The following is a 24,439-nucleotide window of genomic DNA, read 5'->3' on the forward strand; positions in this document are numbered from 1 at the left end:
CTTATACTCTTTTTGCATGACATCAATTGTAACACCCCATACCCGTACCCGAGACTTAGATAGGATACGAGGTATTACCAAAATTTTCAGAATAATTTAAATTAATTTATATTATTTAGTATTCATTTTCATGTTTCATGTAACATCCTTTTCATATTATAATTCTCTTATCATATCAAATATTCTATCCGTTGAATCATTGGAGTTCCGATAGATTTTTCAATAGTACACTCAAAGCGTACATTTCCATATTCCATCAATTCATATTTAGAAATAACCCTTAGGACGTTTAAGCATCAAGCACTCTCTCGAGTCACATCTCATGTAACTGTAATGAATCAGGATTACCTTTTCAGGTTAAATCCTACCCACCTTAAGTTATCATAAGGAATCATATATCGTGTAACCGTAGCAAATCAGGATTACCTTTTCAGGTCAAATCCTATCAGCCTTAAGTTACCGTAGTGAATCAGGAATAAATCCTATTCACTTTAAATTACCATAGTGAATTAGGAACAAATCCTATCCACTTTGAGGTATTATAGTGAATCAGGAACGAATCCTATTCACTTTATATTATCGAGAAGGCTTTTTTTAGATTAACCGTCCGGGTTATCTATTTCTGCAACACATGTAGGAACTCTTTCTTTTGGGAAATCACCTATATCCATCCGGAATCCAATATTCAAACAGATTTTATCCCTTTCAAGTAGTTTCAGAACATGTATTATTTCTTTCATTTCAACATCCGTACATTTCATATATTCAATTCAAACATCATATAAAATACAATACAATATTTAAATTGACATATTTACATGCTCATTCAAGTTATACGAACCTACCTGACTAAATTGCAGAAATGCCAAGATTTAGGGGCATTTTGGTAATTTACCATTTTCCAAATTTTCACCCGATCTTAAATTGATAATTTCATTCAATTTATTAACTTAGATGATAAAACAATTCATTCCCTTTAATTTGGTCATTTTTGACATTTATACAAAATTGCCTCCTAAAGTTTTACTTTTATTCAATTTAGTCCTTGAGCCTAAAACATGAAAATTAACCATACTAGTTGAATATTCATATATAGTTTCCTCCTCCTCCTCTCCATTCCACATCCTTAATGTACATAACATCCTTATAAGTAACATTATCTATAATTTCACTATTTATTTATATGTATATTCAAAGTTGTCTATCCGTGTCATAGTCACTAAATTATTTTTATTTTAATATACAGAACTAAAAATTAAGATCCGCTAATTTTAATTGAAACTAGATTCACATATATTCTTATCATAAAATTTTCAGAATTTTTGGTTTAGCCAATAAGTACAGTTTATTCCTTAAAGTTACCCCTGTTCTGCTGTCTGACAGTTCCGACCCTTCTTCGCTAAGAATTAATTATATACTTGTACGGGATTTGGATGATGTTCCAAATTATTTCTATTGAAAATAAACTCTTTAAGGATTTTAAAAATATAAATTTAAGCCCTTAATTATTTTTATCCAATTTTTAATGATTTTCCAAAGTCAGAATAGGGGAACTCGAAATCATTCTGACCTTGTCTCACAAAATTTATTATATCTCATAATTCACAATTCCATTGCTTACACGGTTCCTTCTATAAGAAATCAGACTCAATAATATTTAATTCCATATTTTTTTCATCCTCTAATTCGATTTCCAAAATTTATGGTGATTTTTTAAAGTTAGCCTACTGCTGTTATCCAAAACTGTTTTACTGCAAGATGTTTATTTACTATGTTTATAACACCCTTATTTTCTTTCTCTACACTATTTCTCATTACTTTCTCTTATTTTCTCTTCACTAACATATCAAGAACATAAAACTTTTGCTAGGATCGACCCGATTAAGCAACGAACAAGAAAAATAGCGGAATAAATTAAGAAATTGAACACACAAATTTAACGTGGAAAAACTCCTCCAAAGAGGATAAAAAACCATGGCCAAAGATAATTTTACTATAATGGCAAAAGAACGAAGAGTATAAAAGATGGAGATAAAGACTAAACCTCGAAAACTTGAAAATAAAGAACCCTCAAAACGTAAACACAAAATTCTCTAAATGTGTTATGAGTTCTAATCTCTAATGGGTGTCATATTTCTAAGGTTATAAAAGAGCCTATTTATAGGCTAAATTCATACGTCAAATAATAATAAATTAATTTAAACTAATCAGTGTTTGATTGAAACAAGTAAACAAAGTTTAACTGAAAGATTATTTTTAAAATTTGACTGAAAATAGGAATCATATTCAACAAATCTCCACCTTGACTCATATTTCCACAGCGCCATCTTTTCTAAAGCCCGCCACGAGCCTATCTTGAACTATGTAGGGAATTAACTGAGTCGAATTTGTGCTTAAAAACTGGAAGACTTCTAGCCTTCGACTTGTATACTGTCAAATCAAAACTAACCTGGGTTTGATTTTGTAACACCCCTAACCCGTATCCGTCGCCGAAACAGGGTTACAGAGTGTTACCAGTACATACAGAATATTTACAGATTAATCGAAACATTACTATTCACTTTCTGAGATCATATATATATATAACGACCTTTATTTGGGCCCTCGAAGCCCAACATGAAGGTTAAAATCAAGTTGGAGCTCAACTGATTTCTCATAAAATTTTTCGCTTAATTTTTTTTTAAAAAAAAATTTACTTGTGAACAGTTCCTACACGCCCTTGTGATTAGGCCGTGTGGATTCCACACGCCCGTGTGGCTTGGGACATGCCCGTTTCCCTTGTCCATGGAGCTTTTTTTTTATGACATCATCATAAATTTAGGGGCACATGGCCACATCGCATGCCCGTGTCCTAAAGTCGTGTTCCATATACGACTGAGACACACGGCCGTGTCTCTGCCTGTGTGGTCAATATCTAAGCTATTTTCCAAGCCTTGGTCAACCTTAATCTCTTACACACTTATACAAAATCAAAAGCATATAACATGGTATTCATTTAATGATTAAACATTCTCAATTAAACTAAAACATAGCATTTGTATGTCATCATACATGTGTCTCTCATACTCATTTTACCTTGTCTATTATGGTACCACTTATACTTTTATACCATGATTATCATCTTACCAAATATTTTCAGCTTAATCATCAAGCATTCATATTTAAAGTTAGATCATATCTTTATAAAATACCACATTTCAGATGCACGGAATAAAATACTTACCTTAGGCATTTCAATCCAACTTCATACCCAACAAGCATCATATTGAAACTAGTCATATATATACATGTCATGATATGTATCATTCTCATACTGTTTTCTTATAAACATATATCATTTGTTTTCCACCTCCTCCTCTCAATTCCACATCCTTAATGTATATAACATTCTTGTAAGTACAATTTCACAATTTACTTATTAATGCTCACATCAAGCTGTTCACACGAGTCATAATCACTCAATTATTTAAAATTCGAGCTACAGAGCTCCAAATTAAGATCCGTAAATTTTCCCTGTTTCACTATCTGACAGTTCTGACCTCTCTTCACTAAAAATTAATTATATCACAGTACAGAACTCGAATAATGTTCTTGTTGATTTCTATTGAAAATAGACTCATTAAGGATTCTAAGCATATAAATTTGAGCCTCTAATTAATTTTATCCAATTTTTGGTGATTTTCCAAAGTCAAAACAGGGGAACCCGAATTCATTCTAACCTTGTCTTACAAAATTCATTATATCTCATAATTTACAATTCAATTGCTTACACCGTTTCTTCTATGAGAAACTAGACTCAATAAGCTTTAATTTCATATCTTATTCATTCTCTAGTTCGATTTTTACAATTTATGGTGATTTTTCAAAGTCAACCTACTGCTTCTGTCCAAAACTGTTTTAGTTCAAGATGTTTATTACCATTTTTTCTCTAAATTTCACAGGTCATACAATTCAGTCCTTGCTCAATTAGCTTATCTATTAAGCTAATTTTTATCTATTAACATTTTATTCCATCATTCTAATCTATTACACAACCTTTGAAAATCATAATTTTAACACTAAACCTTAATTCACAACTTTTTCACAATTAGGTCCTAAAATCAATTTCTATTGAAATTACTTGCTAAAATCATCAAAAAACAAAATCAAAGCTTCAAATTCATTTTATTTCATCATAAACAGCCAACACTTATCATTGATAGCTTTTAATTTTGTTCATAAAATCAAAAACTAATGAATTAAACACTTGGACCTAATTGTAAAAGTCACAAAAACATAAAAATCTCAAAGAAAAGGGCAAGAATTGAACTCACAGATGTCAAAGTATGAAAAACCAGCAGCTTTCAGACTTCCCATGGCATTTTTACTGAAGAAAAATGATGATATCTCTAGATTTTTCAAATTTGTCTTATTTTAATGTTTAATTTGCAAAATTTCCCATTTTGCCCTTGTTTCTCCTTGTCTTTTTTGCTGATTTTCTTGCCCAACCGTCCAGCCCATACAATTTGGGTCCAATTTCCTTTTAAATCCATCCTTTTTAATCACTTAAACTATTTAATCACAATTTAATAAATTTTGCACTATTTTCAATTTAGTCCTTTTTAATTAATTGACTAACCAAACGTTAAAATTTTCTAACGAAACTTTAATACTAACTTAATAACACCCCATAAATATTTATAAAAATATTTATGGCTCGGTTTATAAATTCGAGGTCTCAATACCTCGTTTTCAACCCAATTTACCTGATTAATTCTTTTAAAATCGCAAAATTCACTAATTAAAAATAATTCTTTTAAGTTCGCGCTTGGCCTATAATTATTATTTGTTAAAATTTCTAAACTTACTAATCAGATTTAGTGATCTCGAATCACTGTTTCCGACACCACTGAAAAATTTGGCTGTTACAGATTTTCACGAACACAGTGGCCTAACTTTTCAAAACCTACATCCAAAAGTGAACCTCTCTTCAACGAAACGGTTATACCTTTTTCCCTCCTATGACCAAGTTGCCTTCGCTCCAAACGAGTTGACTTCAACTCCGTAACGGATAAGGGACGTCCGATTTCACCGGTCACTGTAGAACCTTCCAGAATATAAAGACTGTCGGTTCTTTTACCTTTTAACAAAACGAGAGCTCCACGAGATACTTTAATGCCGCTCGACTCGATGTTGATTCTGCATCCTTTCAAGTCTAAAATACTGAAGGATATGAGATTCTTTTGTAAATCAGGTACATACCTAACATCTGAGAGTTTCCTAATCGTCCCATCGTGCATCTTAATTTTAACAGTACCAATACTAATTACCTTACTAGATGAATCGTTTCCCATGCGCACAACTCCACCTTCAACTGAACTGTATGTGGAGAACCATTCTCTATTGGAACACATGTGGAAAGAGCATCTTGAATCTAGGATCCACTCGAACGTGAGCTTGGAGTTATCGCTCGTTGATACTAACAAGAAATCATCACCATTTTCATTGGCCAAATTAGCACTAGCTACATCTTCCTCGTTACTCTCAGCAGCTCTTTTATTTCGCAGTTTATAATAATTTACTTTGACGTGACCTAACTTTTTCCACAAGGCAGATGAGGTCTTCTCCATCAATCCCTCCTGCAATACCGTATTCGCGAGGCACAACTGGATTGTAGACAAAGCCTTTTCATCAAGCTCTTCCCATTCTATTTTATTTAGATTCTTAGGCTTTTCCCTGGTAATAACCTTTTTCAAACCAGATTAAACTAGAATTGCCATTATCCGAACTTGCCACAGATTGAAATTTCCCATTCTGTTTTATTTAGATTCTTAGGCTTTTCCTTGGTAATAACCTTTTTCAAACCAGATTAAACTAGAATTGCCATTATCCGAACTTGCCACAGATTGAAATTTGTCTCACCATCGAACTTCTCAATTTCAAACCTTGTTGTTGCCATCTCTGAATGATCTGATCTATGAAAATTGAACTAGTTCTGATACCACTTGTTAGGATCGACCCGATTAAGTAACGAATAAGAAAAATAGCGGAATAAATTGAGAAATTGAATACACAAATTTAACGTGGAAAAACCCCTCCAAAGAGGATAAAAAACCACGAGCAAAGATAATTTTACTATAATGGCAAAAGAACGAAGAGTACAAAAGATGGAGATAACGACTAAACTCTGAAAACCCGAAAACAAAGAACCCTCAAAACGTAAACACAAAATTCTCTAAATGTGTTATGAGTTCTAATCTCTAATGGGTGTCATATTTCTAAGGTTGTAAAAGAGCCTATTTATAGGCTAAATTCATATGTCAAATAATAATAAAATAATCTAAACTAATCAGTGTTTGATTGAAACAAGTAAATAGAGTTTAACTCAAAGATTATTTTTCAAATTTGACTGAAAATAGGAGTCATATTCAACAAATTTCCACCTTGACTCATATTTTCACAATGCCATCTTTGCCAAAGCTCGCCACGAGCCTATCTTGAACTATGTAGGGAATTAACTGAGTCGAATTTGTGCTTAAAAACTGAAAGACTTCTAGCCTTCGACTTGTACACTGTCAAATCAAAACTAACCTGGGTCTGATTTTCACGAACACAATGCCCTAACTTTTCAAAACTTGCATCCAAAAGAGAACCTCTCTTCAACGAAACGGTCATACCTTTCTTCTTTCTATGACCAAGTTGCCTCCGCTCCAAACGAGTTGACTTCAACTCTGTAACAGACAATGGACGTCCTATTTCACCGGTCACTGTAGAACCTTCCAGAATATAAAGACTGTCGGTTCTTTTACCTTTTAACAAAACAAGAGCTCCACGAGATACTTTAATGCCGCTCGACCCGATTTTAATTCTGCATCCTTTCAAGTCTAAAATACTCAAGGAGATGAGATTCTTTTGTAAATAAGGTACATACCTGACATCTGATAGTGTCCTAATCGTCCCATCGTGCATCTTAATTTTAACAGTATCAATACCAATTACCTTACTAGATGAATCGTTTCCCATGCGCACAACTCCACCTTCAACCGAACTGTATGTGGTGAACCATTCTCTATTGGAACACATGTGGAAAGAGCATCCTGAATCTAGGATCCACTCGGACGTGAGCTTGGAGTTATCGCTCGTTGACACTAACAAGAAATTATCACCATTTTCATCGGCCAAATTAGCACCAGCTACATCTTCCTCGTTACTCTCAGCAGCTCTTTTATTTCGCAGTTTATAACAATTTACTTTGACGTGACCTAACTTTTTACAATAGTGACACATTTTGTCTCGTTTCTTTGATGCTACCAAAATGGAAGCTTACCTATCTGTCTTGCTATCCAAATAAAACTCATTTTCGAGTTTGTCTCTACTCAACAAATGACCCTTCACATCTTCGAACGAGAGTTTGTCTCTGCCATAAGTCAGAATCTCCTTGAAAGACTTGTATAAAGGAGGTAAAGAGCACAATAATAGCATAGCTTGATCTTCATCATCAATATGAACCTCAATGTTCTTTAAATCATTTAAAAGAGTAATGAATTGACTGATGTGATCTCTAAGAAACTCACTTTCGTTCATGCGAAATGTAAATAGACGTTGTTTCAACACTAAACGGTTAGCCAGGGACTTAGCCACATAAAGAGTTTTTAACCTTTTCCACAAGGCAGATGAGGTCTTCTCCATCAATACCTCTTGCAATACAGTATTCGCGAGGCACAACTGGATTGCAGACAAAGCCTTTTCATCAAGCTCTTCCCATTCTGTTTTATTTAGATTCTCAGGCTTTTTTCCGGTAACAACCTTTTTCAAACCGGATTAAACTAGAATTGCCATCATCTGAACTTGCCACAGATTGAAATTTGTCTTACCATCGAACTTCCCAATTTCAAACCTTGTTGTTGCCATCTCTGAATGAGTTGATCTATGAAAATTGAACTAGCTCTGATACACTTGTTAGGATCGATCCGATTAAGTAACGAATAAGAAAAATAGCAGAATAAATTAAGAAATTGAACACACAAATTTAACGTGGAAAAACCCCTTCAAAGAGGATAAAAAACCACGAGTAAAGATAATTTTACTATAATGGCAAAAGAACGAAGAGTACAAAAGATGGAGACAAAGACTAAACCCTGAAAACCCAAAAATAATGAACCCTCAAAATGTAAACACGAAATTCTCTAAATGTGTTATGAGTTCTAATCTCTAATGGGTGTCATATTTCTAAGGTTGTAAAAGAGTCTATTTATAGGCTAAATTCATAGGTCAAATAATAATAAAATAATCTAAACTAATTAGTATTTGATTAAAACAAGTAAACAGAGTTTAACTGAAAGATTATTTTTCAAATTTGACTGAAAATAGGAGTTATATTCAACAACTTTATATAAGAAAACTCTACATTAACATCATTTCCATGCTTTTTCAATAGTATCAAACTTAAAAATATATTGAAATCTTGATATTCTTACATTGTCTCATTGATTTCAATCTTTAACTTGATTTTCTCTCTCCTCCAATTTCTATTTCTCGAATCTAACTTGATATTCTAGCTCCTCATAGTCTCCTTGTCATCTTTCTCTCTTGATAGCTAAGGAAATTCTTTTGATTTCTAAGTGAAAATGGTGGATTTTTGGTGGAAGGACCAAATTGTAAAGAAAAGAAAACTTTCTTTCTTCTCTTTTCTTCTAACGTGAATTACATGGATGGAAAGATGATAGAAATTCTTCATCTTTCCTTCCTTATATATTAAATAAATTAATAATAAAATAATAATAAATAGTAAAATATCTCATTAAAATATTAAAATAATATTTGTCTTAATTAAATAATTATAAAATATCATCAACATCATCATTACTTTTTAGATTTCTCTCTCTTCCAATTGACCATTTTTCCCTTTATTAACTTTTAAAATTCCATCATTGAGTCATTATTTAATTTGGTAAAATTGTAATTTAGCCCCTCATAACTCTTCACCTATTCAATTTGGTCCTAATTCATCCATTTTACTTAGTTTCTAGATCATTCCACCCTTAAAATATTTACACTATTGGCCTTTCAACTTTTTCATATTTACACGTTAACCCCTCAAGTTTTGAGTATTTACTCTTAGACAACAAAACTTTTCATACTTTTACAATTTAGTCCTTTCTTGAATCAAGATATCATAATTTACTTCCCAATGTTGTCATAACTCAAAACTTCCTTTTTTGTCACTTATTTCCTTATTTTTCTATATCAATGATAATATCTTACTATAGAAATTTTTTGGGTATTACATCAATCCACTTTTGGTAATTAGAATTTTTCATGGTCTAACGAAAGTTGATTGGACCATCTTCCATCATTCTATTGTCATTCTCATGTTCTTGGAGAAATACAACATAATCATCTAAAATAATATTTCTCCTTTCTTTTGTGGACATCTTTAATGACACTTGTTCTTGAAGTTGTTGAGTTTGTTCTTTTAGAACAATTACTTCATCTTGAATAAGGAGTTGTTCAACATTGTCTTGTTGAGGTTCTGGATTTACTTCTTGATCAATGGTAGGTATGAGAACTTAAGCATTGTCAAAAGTGATAGCAAAAACTAAGTTAAAATCCAATTCCTCCTAAAAAGTAATGTCTCTAACCTTATTTCTCCCTCCAAACTCAAAATCCTAAAAAAAGGTTAGAGTTCCCGTCTCAAAACTATTCCTAATTGTGGGATCATAAAACTTGTATGCCCTAAATAGCTCAGAATAACTAGTAAAGTAGCTGCTTACTATTTTGGAGTCAATTTCTTTCGATGTGGCCTATAAAGTCTTGCCTTAACGGGACATCCCAAATTTGAAAGTGCTTTAAACTAGACTTTTGACCTGTCCAAAGCTCATAAGGTGTTTTTTGCAGCTGTTTTACTAGGTACTCTATTCAGAATGTAAGTTGTTGTCTTTAGAGGCATTGGCCAAATGTGCACTTTCAGATTTATCATGTTTCAACCTTTTTTTCTCTTGTTCACAATGAGAAATGAGCCCATTTAGAGTTTATTTCTTCTTTTTATAGTTGTAACTAATTTTAAATTGGTTAAACTTTACAGAAAGTGATACCAAAACCATAAGAATAATCAATTCATCAGAAAGCTTGATCTTAAGTGCCTTAAGTCTTGAAGCAACATGAAACATCTCCATAATGTACTCTCTCATGTTTCCTTGACCTTTATACTTTACAGACATCAAAGAATTCAAAAGTGATGTCATCTCAACATTATAGTTTTTGGCAAAAAATTTCTCAATTTCGTCAAGGAAACCCTTGGCCAGAGTAATTTCTTTAAATTCTATGTCCCTAAAGGTTTTTGACTGCTATGTTCATGATCATTAGACTCATGTAGTTTGAACAATCCCACCTCTCAAAATTCCTTTTAGCATCAAGGGTGTTTGCTGCAGTGAGAGGTGTGGGTTGTTCTTCCTTTAGTGCAAGGTCTATGTTCATAAAGCCAAGCACCATAAGTACGTGCATTTTCTATTCATTGAAATTAGCCCCATTAAGCATAAGTATAGAATTTATATTAGCAGATATTGTGGCAGCAGAAGATGAACTAGTCGAATATAGAACAAAATAGATAAAAACAAGTTCACATCAACATTCATAAGTAAACAATAAATTCAAAATAATGGCTAATCTCATCTCAAGATACCAAACACAACATTAATATCAAGTTTTTGTACAGTAATATTAACAATAAACAATGCTCTTATTGTAGCAATCAAACATTGATAATAAATTATTATGCCAAACAATGAATTAATATTTAGACTAACTTATTGCTCACATAAAGTACCTTATAATTGTCACACATTTATCACCATAGATGTTGAAATTCATCAAATATTAACTTACCTTTGGGTCAATTAATAATAGTATGAATCACAAAAATATATAATCATCTTAATATTTTAAATAAACAAATGTACGTAAAATAAATCACTTTGGTGGTATTTTGTTTCAACTAGTCTATTTAAAATATTAGACATCCTTAATTAAATCTCAAAGCTAAAATATTAATTTATTTGTTTCAAAATATTTCAAATTTAAATAAAATAATTTGAATAAAGGTAAATCTCATATCAAGATATCGGACACTCCATGAATATTTCATCTTTGGACAAAAATATTAACTTGTAAGTGATATCTTATTGTAGTAATAAAAATCGACGATAAAAACATGTTGAACAATAAATCTTCCATTGGGTCGATTTATTACTCACATGTAAAACTGAATACTTGTCATTTGTTTATTAGCACAGTTGCACATGTAATTTAGTAAAATATTAACCTTCCTTTGGGCCGATAAATATTAACATAGCTTAAGTTACATGCACACAATATTTTATATTTTAAAAAAAATAATTTCAAATAACAGAAATTGCTTTGACAACTAATTATTTCAATTAAGTTATTTTAAAATATATATAAACATTTTCATATTCAAAATTAAAATGTTCATAACAATAACTCAAAATAAAGTTGTCTCATTGCTGAATGAGAAATTGAATACCTTAATCTTTGACGAATTACAAGCGGCCATTAAATTGAGCCAAACTTAAAACTAAATTCATATATATTTGTATCAAAACATCCAAAAACTGTTCATAGCACAAAATTAACAACTTCAACGAATATCCATTAAACTAATTTGGTAAAAATATTATAATTTACCTAAATTTCGAAATCATAATAGGTAGAAATCAAATACTCATAAAAATAACCTAAATTCATCCTTAAAATAGTACAACCATATATATTAAAAAAAAAAAAAAACAATATAACTACCTTCACCTATATTGAAACCCTCCAACAATGCACTAAAGCCCAAAGTAATTCTTACGAACTAAAGCAATTGTGCGAAAATCTCACATATTAGATATCAATTTAAATGCTACTAAATTTGCATAGCATTTTGTGTGAAAAAAAAATCAACCGCATAAATCGATTTCAACTATTCGAGAATTTACAAAGTAAGTGATGGAAAATTTTAAAATTTAAAGAGATCAAACTAAATAAAATATTCCTTAATCGCATATAAATCAATGGTGATTGACTTGGTAAGTGCATTCTTCCAACTTTTTTTTTTAACACATAATAAAATTATAAGATTTATATCACATAAATACATCCATATGAAACAAACTGATGCACTAACTTAAACCTAAACCCACCACCATCATCTTTCACTTAAAAAGCATTCATCTATAATAACAACAAACACGACAGAAATCATTCAATTTATATTGCTTTAAAACCCTAAAAGTTTTAAATTTAAAAGATTTATCAGGTGTATGATCAAAACACTAAATTCATAAAATTTAAAGAACAAATTAATTAAAAAAAATAGAAAAATTATTTTTTTCAATGACTCGACATGATGAGGCTCGGATGTCGCTTGTTAGAACCGAAAACAAAATCTGATATAAAATTTTATTAACCAGGATCTATCATATTAAACCATCAAGAACAAAGCTAAATGCGAAAACGTACTTGAATTTATTGATTTCTTGGAATCTTCGATCTTGTCGTTTTGATATTCCAAATTAGCACACAAGTAATTCAAAAAATACAGCTTTCTGTTTTCTAAAGATGATATATTAGAAAAATTACGTATATGTGTAATTTGGAGATTGAAACCTTAATATATATAGCTTTTGACTAACTCTAATTTCTAATCTAATAAACATATCATCAATTAGAAATTAGTTACTAGGATATTGACACATATTTTATTTAATAGCTAAATCCTAATACAACCAAATTAGATTAGTTTTAATTTGGGCTAATCTTTTATGATAGTAAATAATAATATGTAATTATTCTTACAATATATATATGTGATGAACATATATTCTAACAATTGCTTAAATAATTGTTTTGACAAAAAGGATTTCATACTAGAAAATGGAAAAAGAGAAAAATTGGAAAATTATAGTGATGATATCTCATAAAGACCAACAAAACATGGTTGTGACAATCATCTGTAGACAGACAAAGAACATCAAAATTATGCAACTAAGTTGACAACATTTAAGTAGCTTGTTTCCTCCTTGTTAGCTTCCGTTTGACTTCTGCAGTGCAAAAATCGCGTCACATGAGATGGCGAGCTAAGTCCACATCTAAGTAGAGCTGTAAAATATTACAGCTTCAACAGTTTTATCATCCCTCACATTCATTTCCATATGGCATATGCAAGAGTAACCAAAAACAGCAAAGATATGATCCGCAGTGCCTTCTGCTGATAAAATATCCTTGCTTCAAGACCGTCAAGTCGAACCTCAATCCTTGCTATCCGTGCCTCTAACATTGCTATTCTGGTTTCACATGGATGCCATCCAGTTGCCACAGTATTTGTGACATTTCTGGTCCTTGGTTCATGTTCTTCACTAGAAGGTGAATCATCTTCCCATGGTTGATAATTACACATCTTAAGTAACTCAGCTTGCTGCAGTAACAAGCAAAATTCTAACATAGTGGTAAAACAATATAAAAAGTTCACCAAATATAAAAAGTTCACCAAATTAATTTTCTCGAATAGCTCAATATTCCATAATCCATGTTGCATGTAGAAGATTATAAGGCAAAGATCAAGGTTGAATCCTTTATTTGTTGATGTCTATCCAATAAGGTTAGCCCCAGGGTCAGGTTACTGTCACTCAGACTTCTCTTTGCCTGCATATTGATTAACTCACAAATGCAAATTCAAACATTGATACCTTAAATTCTGTCATAAAGAACAGATATACTTCTTGAGCCTTAAAAATCTATCCTACTGAAACACCTTATTTTAGGAAAAAGTGAAGTGTATGAATGTATATGAGACACCTTAGTTTTGACAAGGGACTATAGGATTAGGATAGTAACAGAAGCTTCCTGAGCTGACATCTAATCGTCAAAAGATAAGACAGAATAACCAGCTTGAGTTATAGAAATGGTATTTGCTGCAGATATCAGCTTCTTCAACTGACACCAGGAAATGCATATAAGCTCATAATACTCAAGTTCTAGCATCTGGCTCTGATGGAGTCAAGGGTGGTATGAAACACATGGAATGTAAATGCCAGACATTTCCAAAATTGGTTTTAAAAAGAGCAAACCATCAAACTGCTTTTCAATAAGGAAATTCGCTTGGGAAATCAGATATGTACTCAACCTAAACATTACTAATATATCACATGCATTTTCATGATTACTTTTTAACTTTTAAGTAACAATAATTCAGGACAGCTCACACTTATTTTCAATGCTTCTACTGTTGTTGCACTATTAAGGAGGCTGTTCAACTAAGGATTTGCATCTCCCCTCACCTAGCTATCTATACTAGGAGCAATAGTCTCTGTTGTTCTTAGAGTCTTACTGGATAAGTTCTGTTGTTTTGATGTTGGATGTTGATGATTTTCTATTTTCTATATTTTGGTACTTGCTGATGTTGTTGTTGCTGCTATTCCACTAAGAAAGAAGAGATAAAGAATCATCCTAATTCATTGATTAGAACCAACAAAACCTATTATTATCATCAACTCCCTTTTACACTGCTGCAAATATCTCAGCCAAGCCAATAAAGAACCTAACCTAAGAATCTTGGATTGGACCCATATGATTCTTTCCCTTGTTTGACGCAGCCGAAGGAAAAAGCTTTAAAATGATACCCTAAAAGTTAAATAACCAAGCAAACAAATTCAAGTGCTCAATTTTTGGCTAAAACAAAGAAAATGCTCAGAACCCAAAATCATTAAAAAGGAAATAAGGGAAAAAAAGACGTGCCTGAAAGAAAGAAAAGTTGTTGTCCTAGAAGCCCAGGGCCTGAATGTACCCAAGCAAAGGTTAAGGTGAGGCATACAAGCTTCAACAAGTAAAGGAGGAGAGAAAGACGAGCCACAACAAAGCATAAATTTCTTTTGGCTCAGGGTAGTAATAGCAGCTGCAGCAGTGCAGGTGAGAGATCTGTATCCTCCCTTCCCCCAACAGCTATAGCAGCTGCCGGTTGACAAGTCATCCAGATCAGATGGTTGACACCCTTTCTGTGGTCCCCATAGTCATGACATGACATGGCAAAACCCTATTGGACAGTTTTGCTGTAGATTCCATGATCAAGATCCTTTTAAGTTCAATTTGTCACGTGACCTTGCATCTTACAGGTGGCAAAATGCATTGGTTTACTCATTGCAGTAGCAACACTTGAGCTTTCAAGTTTCAACTATTTGTCTCCCGCCTTAAACAGTTATGATAAACACATTTGGCAATTCCATGAATGGGGGTTTCAAGTTTCACTTTTTTTGTCTCAATAAGCGGAGAAAGCGAGACAAAAAGGACTTCCAAAAGGAAATATTCGAATGAAACAAAAAAAGAAAAAGAAAAGAAGAGATCCTTTTGGTTTCACCCATACAGCAAACTTCCAACAATGCCGGCTTAGGACGGCCATTTTTGTCACCTTCTTCTTCTTCTATTTCCTTCTTTTCCTTCTTTAAACTCTTCCAAGTGTCATCTTTCCCCTTTTTATTCTCTTCTTCTTGGCCTTTTCTCTACTTTGTTTCTCATTATTAAACCATCAAGAAGGAGAAGCCTTTTTGGTTGCTGAAACAAAGAAATGGGTTGTGTTCAAGGCAAGAACCCAATGAAATCACCACCTAGGGGCTTAGAGAAGCTAAAAATGGAAAATGGGTATAAAGGAAAAGGAGCATTTGCGGCTCATAGAAGGTCGACTGGTCAGAGGTATGCTGATCCAGATCGGGTTCATAAACCTGAACCGCCAAAACAGCTTAATGGATTTGGTAGTGCTGATGGTGTTGTGACCGGTAAAGAAAAAGAGAGTAGCAATGAAACTGTTGAAAGGAGAAATGTTTTGGTTGCTGGAGATGAAATGGTTGACGGATGGCCTAAATGGCTAATTGACAATATCCCTAAAGAGGTTTTCGCTGGTTTGGTTCCAAAAAGTGCCGAGTCGTATGATAAGCTTGATAAGGTAAATCCCTGAGTCTGAACTTCGATGTTACATCTAATTTCTCTGGTAACAATGGCTGGCTGACTATCAAATAACTGTAACAAGTCGAATTTGGATTTTCAATAACTTGTTTACAATCTGAAAACGTATGTTCTTTTGTTTAATATGAAATTCCTTGGCTGACATCGTTTGGTTGCAAAGAAAGTGATGGAAAGAAAAAGCAATCAATACTATCTTTGATGCTATCCTTCTCTGCTCCAACCTTGGTGAGAATGTTGAACAATCTCAACTTGACAAGGCCAAGTTGGTTGTATTAGGATCATCTGAGTTGCTCTCATTATTATTATTATTATGATCATCATTATCGTCTTTGATTCCGTGAGTAACTGATGCAACTTAAAACATTATAAACTTGTATGGTAAGAAATGCAAATGATGTAAAATTTCTTTATGTTGTTTGGTTATAGATAGGCCAGGGTACCTACAGCAATGTGTATAAAGCTCGAGATAAGGTAACTGGAAAGATAGTTGCCTTGAAGAAGGTCCGTTTTGACACATCAGAACCTGAGAGTGTGAAATTTATGGCACGAGAGATAATGATATTACAGAAGTTGGATCATCCCAATGTAGTGAAGCTTGAGGGATTGGCAACATCAAGAATGCAATACAGTCTTTATCTGGTTTTTGACTTCATGCATTCGGATCTGGCAAGAATCATGTCTCGTCCTGAGGAAAGGCTTACTGAGCCACAGGTTGGATTTCTTTGCCTCTTTACTCATTCTGGGACTTCAGGAATTGGAGACACTAGTTCAATCAGTTTCTGTCTTGAATCCTTGGTGCAGATAAAATGTTACATGCATCAGCTGCTTTCGGGTTTGCAACACTGCCACGAGAGGGGCATTTTACATCGGGATATTAAAGGATCAAATTTGCTGATTGACAAAAGCGGGATGCTAAAGATTGCTGACTTTGGGCTTGCAAATTATTTTTCTCCAAACCGGAAATGTCCTCTCACAAGCCGAGTTGTGACACTATGGTATAGAGCCCCTGAGCTGTTGTTAGGTTCAACAGATTATGGAGTTGGAATTGATCTTTGGAGTGCTGGATGCCTTTTGGGTGAGATGTTTGCAGGGAGGCCAATCATGCCAGGTAGAACAGAGGTAAGGCGTTCTAATATTCTTCACTAATCTGTATAATTCTTGGTGTTACTAGTTTCTCATATTAGAATTTGTTTTGGCGCATCCAGGTTGAGCAACTTCACAAGATTTTCAAGTTGTGCGGTACTCCATCAGAGGCATATTGGAAAAAGTTGAGGCTGTCAACAACTTTCCGACCTCCACAATCATACAAACCTAGTTTAGCGGATGCTTTCAGGAACTTTCCTCAGTCTTCCTTGGGTCTTTTAAGCACCCTTCTTGCTTTAGATCCTGCATATCGTGGTTCTGCATCTTCAGCGCTTCAAAATGAAGTATGAATTGGAAACTTATTTAGTACCATTCTATTTTTCTTTTTCTTTCTCTTCCGATGAAAAGGATGGCCTTTGAATCTTTACTCATCTTTATTTTCGTATTGTATCTAACTTTGTTAGTTTCATTCCATCAGTGCATTGTGACTAACAACACTTGTCGAAATCAGTCTTCAGTATGCAGAAGTTCCTTCTTTCAATGTTGGAAAATAATGATATTACTTTTTCTGCTTCTTTTATATGGTAGAATTGCCAATTCAAAAAATTTATAGACCTAATGATTTATCAATGGTTAATCAGTGTTGATGATTAAGTTTAACAAAAGTTTGATGTGTTAAAGGAGCCAATGACTCATGCATTCACTCTCTGTTTTAGCCTTAAGAAACACATATGAATTGACTTTGCATTCGCCAAATAAACTTTTCCTTTTCTTCCCCTTTGACTGTTTCTTTCTCTTAAACTAGTTGTCTGGCATTTACCCTTTTATTATGTTGTCTAATTAATTCTGCCATATTAATTTATTATTAGTTCCATTTTGTCAGTTGGGAATTCTATACTCGTATATGTAATGACCATATAAGGTCCTACTCTTTAGTATGATTATGCCGCTGTTCTTGAGCTCTTGTTGCAATTATCAGATTACATGCGAACCTTATTCTTAACCTTGAGCTAAGAAATACTTTGTATTTGCAGTTTTTTCTCGCAAGTCCACTAGCGTGCGACCTTTCTGGTCTTCCTGTTGTTTATAACGAGGATGATGAAGCCAATGAACAGAGAAAGTAAGTTTCTTCTTCACAGATTGATTAGGAATCTTTTTGTACCAATCATGTTCAGATGTTTCTGCCTTCCTAGAGAAAAATTGGCAATTAATGTGGGGAGTTGCAATCAGAAGGGTGAATATGTTTTTGCATCATTTTGCTCATGATTTGATGCTACATCATCATTGGCTTGAATTTAAGAGCACTGTCAAGGTGCATGACTTGGTAGTAGACAAGTAAGAAGATTTTGCATATCTAGGATTCCGAAAGAACTAGATTAAAAGTCTAAGATACAGTTTTTGCATGAAAAGATAAGTGAAGAATTTCAAAATAAGGATATTTCTATCTGCATAATCATGTTAGCGTATTAGAAATATACTGCCTGCATGCAAATCTGCCCCAAGATTTCTTGCTTGTCACAATGAAATCCAGATCCTACGATTAGTAAGTCTGACGGTACACAAGAAACTTTGCACAAACACTCTACATTCAACCTTGACATGTATTACCAAGTACTTACAGTTAAATACAATGATGAATATGAAATTTCAAGTTTTTGGTCATAATTTATATAGTATTGTCACTTCCTAAGACGCGTGGAAAATGCCTTTTCCATTTGGTCATAGCAATAAGTAAAATTTGTGGTATTCAATTCAATCTTAATGCAAGTGTGGTTACATTTTGTTGTTCCACGAAGGCACAGCTTGCCATGCAGTACCTAATCACTTTTCTCATTTTTATAGGCATAGAAATCCAAAAATAAGACAATGGTCTCGAGCGCTTCGTGAACAGAGGAAACAGGATGAGGTGGCTGAAGAAAACGAAGATGACAACATTCGTAGGGAGGTAAGGAATTTGGAACAAAGAGATGCACCAATGACTCGTTGCTGATGTTGTAATCAGACATCTGTCAAATCTATTCTAGTTTTCTATTATGTTTAAGCAAGTAGATGAACAAATTAAACAGAGTTAAGTTCCTGCTTTTAATGTTTGTAGTAGTTCTTGTCCCATAATAATAGTACATCAACTTTTGATTGTTTCAGGACAGTAAGACTCCTGAGCCAAATGTGCAAGTTCAAGAGGGTGGGAATAGTACCACCAGCACCTCATCAGGTTCAAAGCAGACCCAGGTGGAGAGTCCTTCCCTATTGCTCTCTCCATTTGCTGCTTCTGGCCAAAAGACATCTCCAAACACCAATGTTTATTCTAATGGTAGTAAGAACATCAGAAACCGTCCCCCTTTACCCAAATCACAAACACGAGCCAAAAACTATCAGAAGAACAATGATAACACGTACAGAATAAGTCAAGTTAGTAGGTCTGCATCCACAAGGGAATTCAGTACTTTGAATCAAGGGAAGCAATTACCATATGCTATTGATGATTAGGCCATGCAAAATGACCAGATGCTGCTGAGATTTTGCCTTTTTTTCTTTTCTTTTCTTGAAGTACTGTCTTCTAAAGGTTTTTCACTGATATATTCTTTCTCCCTAAACTTATCTTCGAGCAATAAAACATAACCATTGATGCAGATTTTTTGTCGTACTCAGATTAGTAATTAATAAGTTCCGTACATATCGGGATTGACTAACTAGCCTGCTTTCCAACGTAAAAGTTGGAATTTTAATGTTACATAAATAATAATTTTAATATATTTATGATAATATGATTTTCATCAAAATATATAAGGTTATTTGATACGAAATTGCTGATTGAATTTGAGGAAAAAATATTATAATAAATTGACATAAACCCTAATGATAGAGGATGTATTTTTTATATAGTTTTATGTGTGCAGCCTAAGTATCAATTTATGTAGGACGACCATGTCCATTAACTAACCAAATAAATTTATAGGATATAATTTTCTGTTAAAGGAAGTAAAACCAATTACCTTAAATTGGTTAACAATTACTTTAAATGGGTACACTTATTTTTAACTTTAATGGAATCTATAAAATAGGTTAAAATTTTGCATTAATGTAATAAAGCATAAATTCACGAAACAAAATATAATATTAATCATTATTGCCTGAATTGTAATATGAGTTATGATGGTTGCTTATAGTTTAATTCAGAAGCTTACTTTTATTATAGTATTATAAGTCAATATAATACGTCCTTAAGTAATATATGTATTACATTATTGTTATAACGATACCTTATAAAGACATTTCTATTTTAAATAATTTTGAGTAAATTATGCTAAACAAAAATACATTAAACACAATAATTGAGCTTAGAGTATCACATTGTCATAAAGTATTGTCTATAAATACAACCAAGACACATTCTATATATATGTTCTTTAAATATCTTTGGTTGTGAGCCTTTAGTTAGTGGATCTACAATTATAAAATCAATTCAAAATGTGTTTTATAACTGTTCATTCTCAATGGAAAAATATTTAATTTCATATGTTTGAGTAATTGCCATTCTTAGAGAAAAAAATGTTGCAAAATTATCACAATAACTTTTCAATGGCTTGGTAATGATGTTGATTACCGCAAAATGCATGAAAAGTGGCCTCAAAATATGCCACAAATTTTCCTTCTATTGTAGTTGATGTAATGGTTGACTCTTTAACATTTTTTTCATAATATGACTCCTTTAGCAAGTAAAAACAAAAAGCCGAAAGCGGATATTCAACTATCAAAACTTCTAGTAGAATGTGTGTATGAAAATTTAATCACTTTCAACAATTTAGATATCCTATAATGATATTATAATTCTTTATTCCACAATAGAAGCATAACAATTTGGTTTCATTCTTTTTCATTCTACATTATTCTTTAAACATTGCTTAAGAATAAATTTGTCCCCTTTTGCAATAAGAATAATTTCTATTAAACAAGTATGCATATTAAATCTCTTTAGAACTTTTTCGATACAGATTTTCTAAGAAAATCCTAAAAATGATTGTGATCAATTGTAAAATACTTCAATTCCCATCACATAGGATGTCTTTTTCTGTATAATTCATTTCAAAGTTATTCATCGTTTACAACAAATAAAGTATCATTAACTTAAAAGAACTAAGAAATTGAACTTGTTCCTTTTGATCTATTGATATACATTAATCAATGACGTTTTCTTGAAAACCAAAAACTTTATGATATCATTGAACTTAATGTACAATTGCCTTGAAGTTTGTTGAAGTCCATATATTAACTTTTTAAGTTTACACATAATATGACATTTTAATTCAATTAAGAAACCTTCATGTTGACCCATATAAAATTTTTCCACAATATCTTAATTTAAAAAGTTGTTAGAATTAAGTGACCCAAATTCTTATTTAAATAAAATACGATGGAAAATAAAATAAAAGTAAAATCCATATAGAACTAGACTTCTTTTATTTTATTTTAGAATAAGGTTTTTAAACCTTATTAAACTCCATCTATTTTATATTGATTAGGATAAGGTGTTTCAATCCTACTAGAATATGGCTTTGCAAGCCTATAAATAGACATAGTCTATTCCTCTTGTATTTGAGTAAAAAAATTTTTCGACATAGTGAATTTTCTTCTCCTCTCGCCTGTGGTTTTTTTCCCGAAAGGGTTTCCACGTAAAATTTATGTGTTCTTTATTTTTATTTATTTTATTCTATTTTATTTTTCACAAATTGGTATCAGAGCTTCCGGGTTATTCATCTCGATCACGGTAATGGCGTCTTTGAAGTATGAAATTCATTGTTGGATCGCAACACCGATTTGCGTTGTGGCAAATTAATATGCAAGCGCTTCTTGCAGATGGATCTAGAGGATGCCCCGCTAGGATAGATAAGATGCCTTCGACATTAACAGATGAAGAGAAGAAGCGTAAGGATCGAAGGCATTAACACAATTACATCCGCATTTGTCCAACGAAATTTTGCGGGATGTGATGAAAGAGAAAACCGCCACGCATTATGGAAGAGGCTAGAACAAATATGTATGTCGAAAACTCTAACAAGCAAGTTGCATATGAAGCGGCGTCTTTATGCTCATCGTTTGGAGGAAGGTGCGTCAGACACGAACACTTAACAAAGTGTTTAAAGAAATTCTCTCAAACTTGGAGGCCATGGAGGTTCAAGATGATAAGGAAGATCTAGGGTTGATTCTACTTTGTTCGTTGCCCGCCTTATTCAACCTTTAGAGACACGATTTTATATAGCCGCGAGTCTCTCACAGTTGATGAGGACCTCGTATGATAAGATGAAGCATCTTGTGGTTAAACCCAACTCTCGTGGAGAGGGTCTCATTGTTCGTGGGAGACAAAACCGAATGTTGATGATGATCGTGGTAGAACACAGAACGGAATCCTCGTGGTAAATCTAAGGGTAGATCGAAATCTTCAAGCAGAGGTAAAACTTGCAACTTCGCAAGAAGAAAGGGCACATTAAATCTGAGTGCTATAAGCTACAAAATAAGATTAAAAGGGAGGTGCGAATCAAAAGGAAAACAACCGGAAAATTCGGTGAAGCGATGTTGTAGAAGACTACAAATGATGGTGAACTTCTAGTTGCTTCATCAATGATTCTAAAGTGGCGAGGAGTGGATACTTGATTCAGTTGCACCTTCCACATGAGTCCCAATCGGGATTGGTTTACAACTTATGAAACAAAGATGTCAAGGTGTTGTTTTGATGGGAAATAATGCTTCATGTAAAATCGCAGTGTTGGAACAATTAAAGTTAAGATGTTTGATGGAGTTGTCGAATACTTAGTGACGTGCGGCATGTTCCGAATTGAAAAGAAATTTAATTTCGTTGAGTACTCTTGATTCAAAAGGGTGCAGATACACAAATGAAAGTGGGGTTTTAAAGATTTCAAAGGGTCCTTGTTGTGATGAAAGGGCAAAGAAAGATTGCCAAGTTATATGTTTCTGAGGTTCTCTCATATCGGTGATGCAATTGCCGCTTCCTCTTCCTTGTCGATGATGATATTACTAAACTTTGGCATATGCGCCTAGGGCATATGAGTGAGAATGGCATGGCGAAATTAAGCAAAGAGGACTTCTTAATGGGCAAGGAATTTGCAAACCGAATTTCGTGAGCACTTGTGTTTTGGGAAGCAAAGAGAGTTCGATTCACTAGAGGAATCCATAACACGAAGGAAACGTTGGAGTATATCCATTCGATCGTGGGGCCGTCCGAGTGCCTTCGAGAGGTGGAGCTAATTATATGCTAACCTTTATTGATGATTTTCCGAAAAAGTTTGGGCGTTCTTCCCGAAGCGAAAAGCGATGTGTTTTCCACATTTAAGTCTTGGAAAATTATGATTGAAAAAGACGGAAAAGCAGATAAAATACCTCCGCATGCACAATGGCTTAGAGTTACGCTCGATGAGTTTAATAGATTGTGCAAGTCGAAGGATCATGAGACACTTGACGATTCGTCATACTCCACAAAGAAAAGCGGCGTTGCGAGCGAATGAACGAACGATCATGGAGAAGGTTCGATGTATGTTGTAAAATGCCAACTTACAAGTCATTTTGGGCGTAGCGACCTCTCTCGCATGTTTTTGATCAACCGATCTCCATCCGTTGCCATTGAGAAAAGACTCCACAAGAGGTATGGTCCGTAATCCCGCTAATTATTCCGATTTAAAGATTTTTGGGTGTCCTGCGTATGCTCATGTTGATAATGGAAAATTGGAACCAAGATCGATTAAATGCGTTTTCTTGGTTATAAAGTCGGTGTAAAAGGCTATAAGTTATGGTGTCCTGAAAATAGAAAAGTTGTGATTAGCGAGAGATGTTGTTTTTGATGAAACGCTATGCTACCTAACTTATCTCTTAAAGACTCTTCCAATAAAGAAAACCAAAAGCGGTGGAGCATCGATTAATACGAATCAACTCCTCAAGCCAAGACAAAAATTGAGAATAGAGTTGCTTCTTCACCGCAATACTCTATCGCCAAAAACAGGACAAGAAGAGAAATTAAACCTCCAAAGAAGTATGCCGAGGTTGATCTAGTTGCTTATGCTTTAAATGTGGTGAAGATATAGATGCTAATCAAGAGCCATTTAATTATTCGAGGCGATTAGTGTGAAGACTCGAAAAAGTGGATGTTTGCTATGCAAGAGGAGATGGAATCACTCCACAAAAAGCGAACATGGGATCTTGTAAAACTTCCTAAAGGTAAAAAGGCTGTTCGTTGTAAATGGGTGTTTAAAAAGAAAGAAGGGACTCAGGAGTTGAAGAACCGGATATAAAGCAAGGCTTGTTGCAAAGGGTGACAATCAGTGCCATCTTTCTTACAAAAGATCAAATGTTTCAT

At 33.3% G+C, this 24,439-nt stretch overlaps 2 protein-coding genes and 1 long non-coding RNA gene across 3 annotated transcripts; 1 reads left to right on the forward strand and 2 right to left on the reverse strand.

The window, feature by feature from the left end:
* Positions 1-12,883: 12,883 nt before the first annotated feature.
* LOC108484590 (uncharacterized) lies at positions 12,884-15,433 on the reverse strand. The gene is made up of 3 exons (XM_053029331.1): positions 15,398-15,433; positions 14,776-15,032; positions 12,884-13,456 (listed from the first exon to the last, which is right to left on the reverse strand). Exons 1-3 carry the CDS (start codon positions 15,431-15,433, stop codon positions 13,321-13,323), a joined length of 429 nt encoding a protein of 142 aa, XP_052885291.1. The 3' UTR covers positions 12,884-13,320.
* Positions 15,084-19,704, forward strand: LOC108485834 (probable serine/threonine-protein kinase At1g54610). Its single transcript, XM_017789682.2, has 7 exons — positions 15,084-15,973; positions 16,420-16,704; positions 16,795-17,112; positions 17,199-17,420; positions 18,111-18,196; positions 18,919-19,021; positions 19,219-19,704. Exons 1-7 carry the CDS (start codon positions 15,599-15,601, stop codon positions 19,561-19,563), a joined length of 1,734 nt encoding a protein of 577 aa, XP_017645171.1. The 5' UTR covers positions 15,084-15,598; the 3' UTR covers positions 19,564-19,704.
* Positions 19,064-19,713, reverse strand: LOC128293849 (uncharacterized). Its single transcript, XR_008283963.1, has 2 exons — positions 19,544-19,713; positions 19,064-19,445 (listed from the first exon to the last, which is right to left on the reverse strand). It is a non-coding gene; the product is annotated as an uncharacterized LOC128293849 (long non-coding RNA).
* Between the last annotated feature and the right edge of the window lie 4,726 nt (positions 19,714-24,439).

The sequence above is a fragment of the Gossypium arboreum genome, chromosome 6 (genome assembly GCF_025698485.1).
Source record: "Gossypium arboreum isolate Shixiya-1 chromosome 6, ASM2569848v2, whole genome shotgun sequence".
Classification (NCBI taxonomy): Eukaryota; Viridiplantae; Streptophyta; class Magnoliopsida; order Malvales; family Malvaceae; genus Gossypium; species Gossypium arboreum.

Coding starts and splice junctions, on each gene's coding strand:
- LOC108484590 (XM_053029331.1), bottom strand. CDS start 15,433: ATGGCCGTCCTAAGCCGGCATTGTTGGAAGTTTGCT. Junction 15,033..15,397: donor GGCATTGTTGGAAGTTTGCT/GTATGGGTGAAA, acceptor TGGGGACCACAG/AAAGGGTGTCAACCATCTGA. Junction 13,457..14,775: donor ACAACTTTTCTTTCTTTCAG/GCACGTCTTTTT, acceptor TTGTTACTGCAG/CAAGCTGAGTTACTTAAGAT.
- LOC108485834 (XM_017789682.2), top strand. CDS start 15,599: ATGGGTTGTGTTCAAGGCAAGAACCCAATGAAATCACCACCTAGGGGC. Junction 15,974..16,419: donor CGTATGATAAGCTTGATAAG/GTAAATCCCTGA, acceptor GTTTGGTTATAG/ATAGGCCAGGGTACCTACAG. Junction 19,022..19,218: donor ATGACAACATTCGTAGGGAG/GTAAGGAATTTG, acceptor TGATTGTTTCAG/GACAGTAAGACTCCTGAGCC.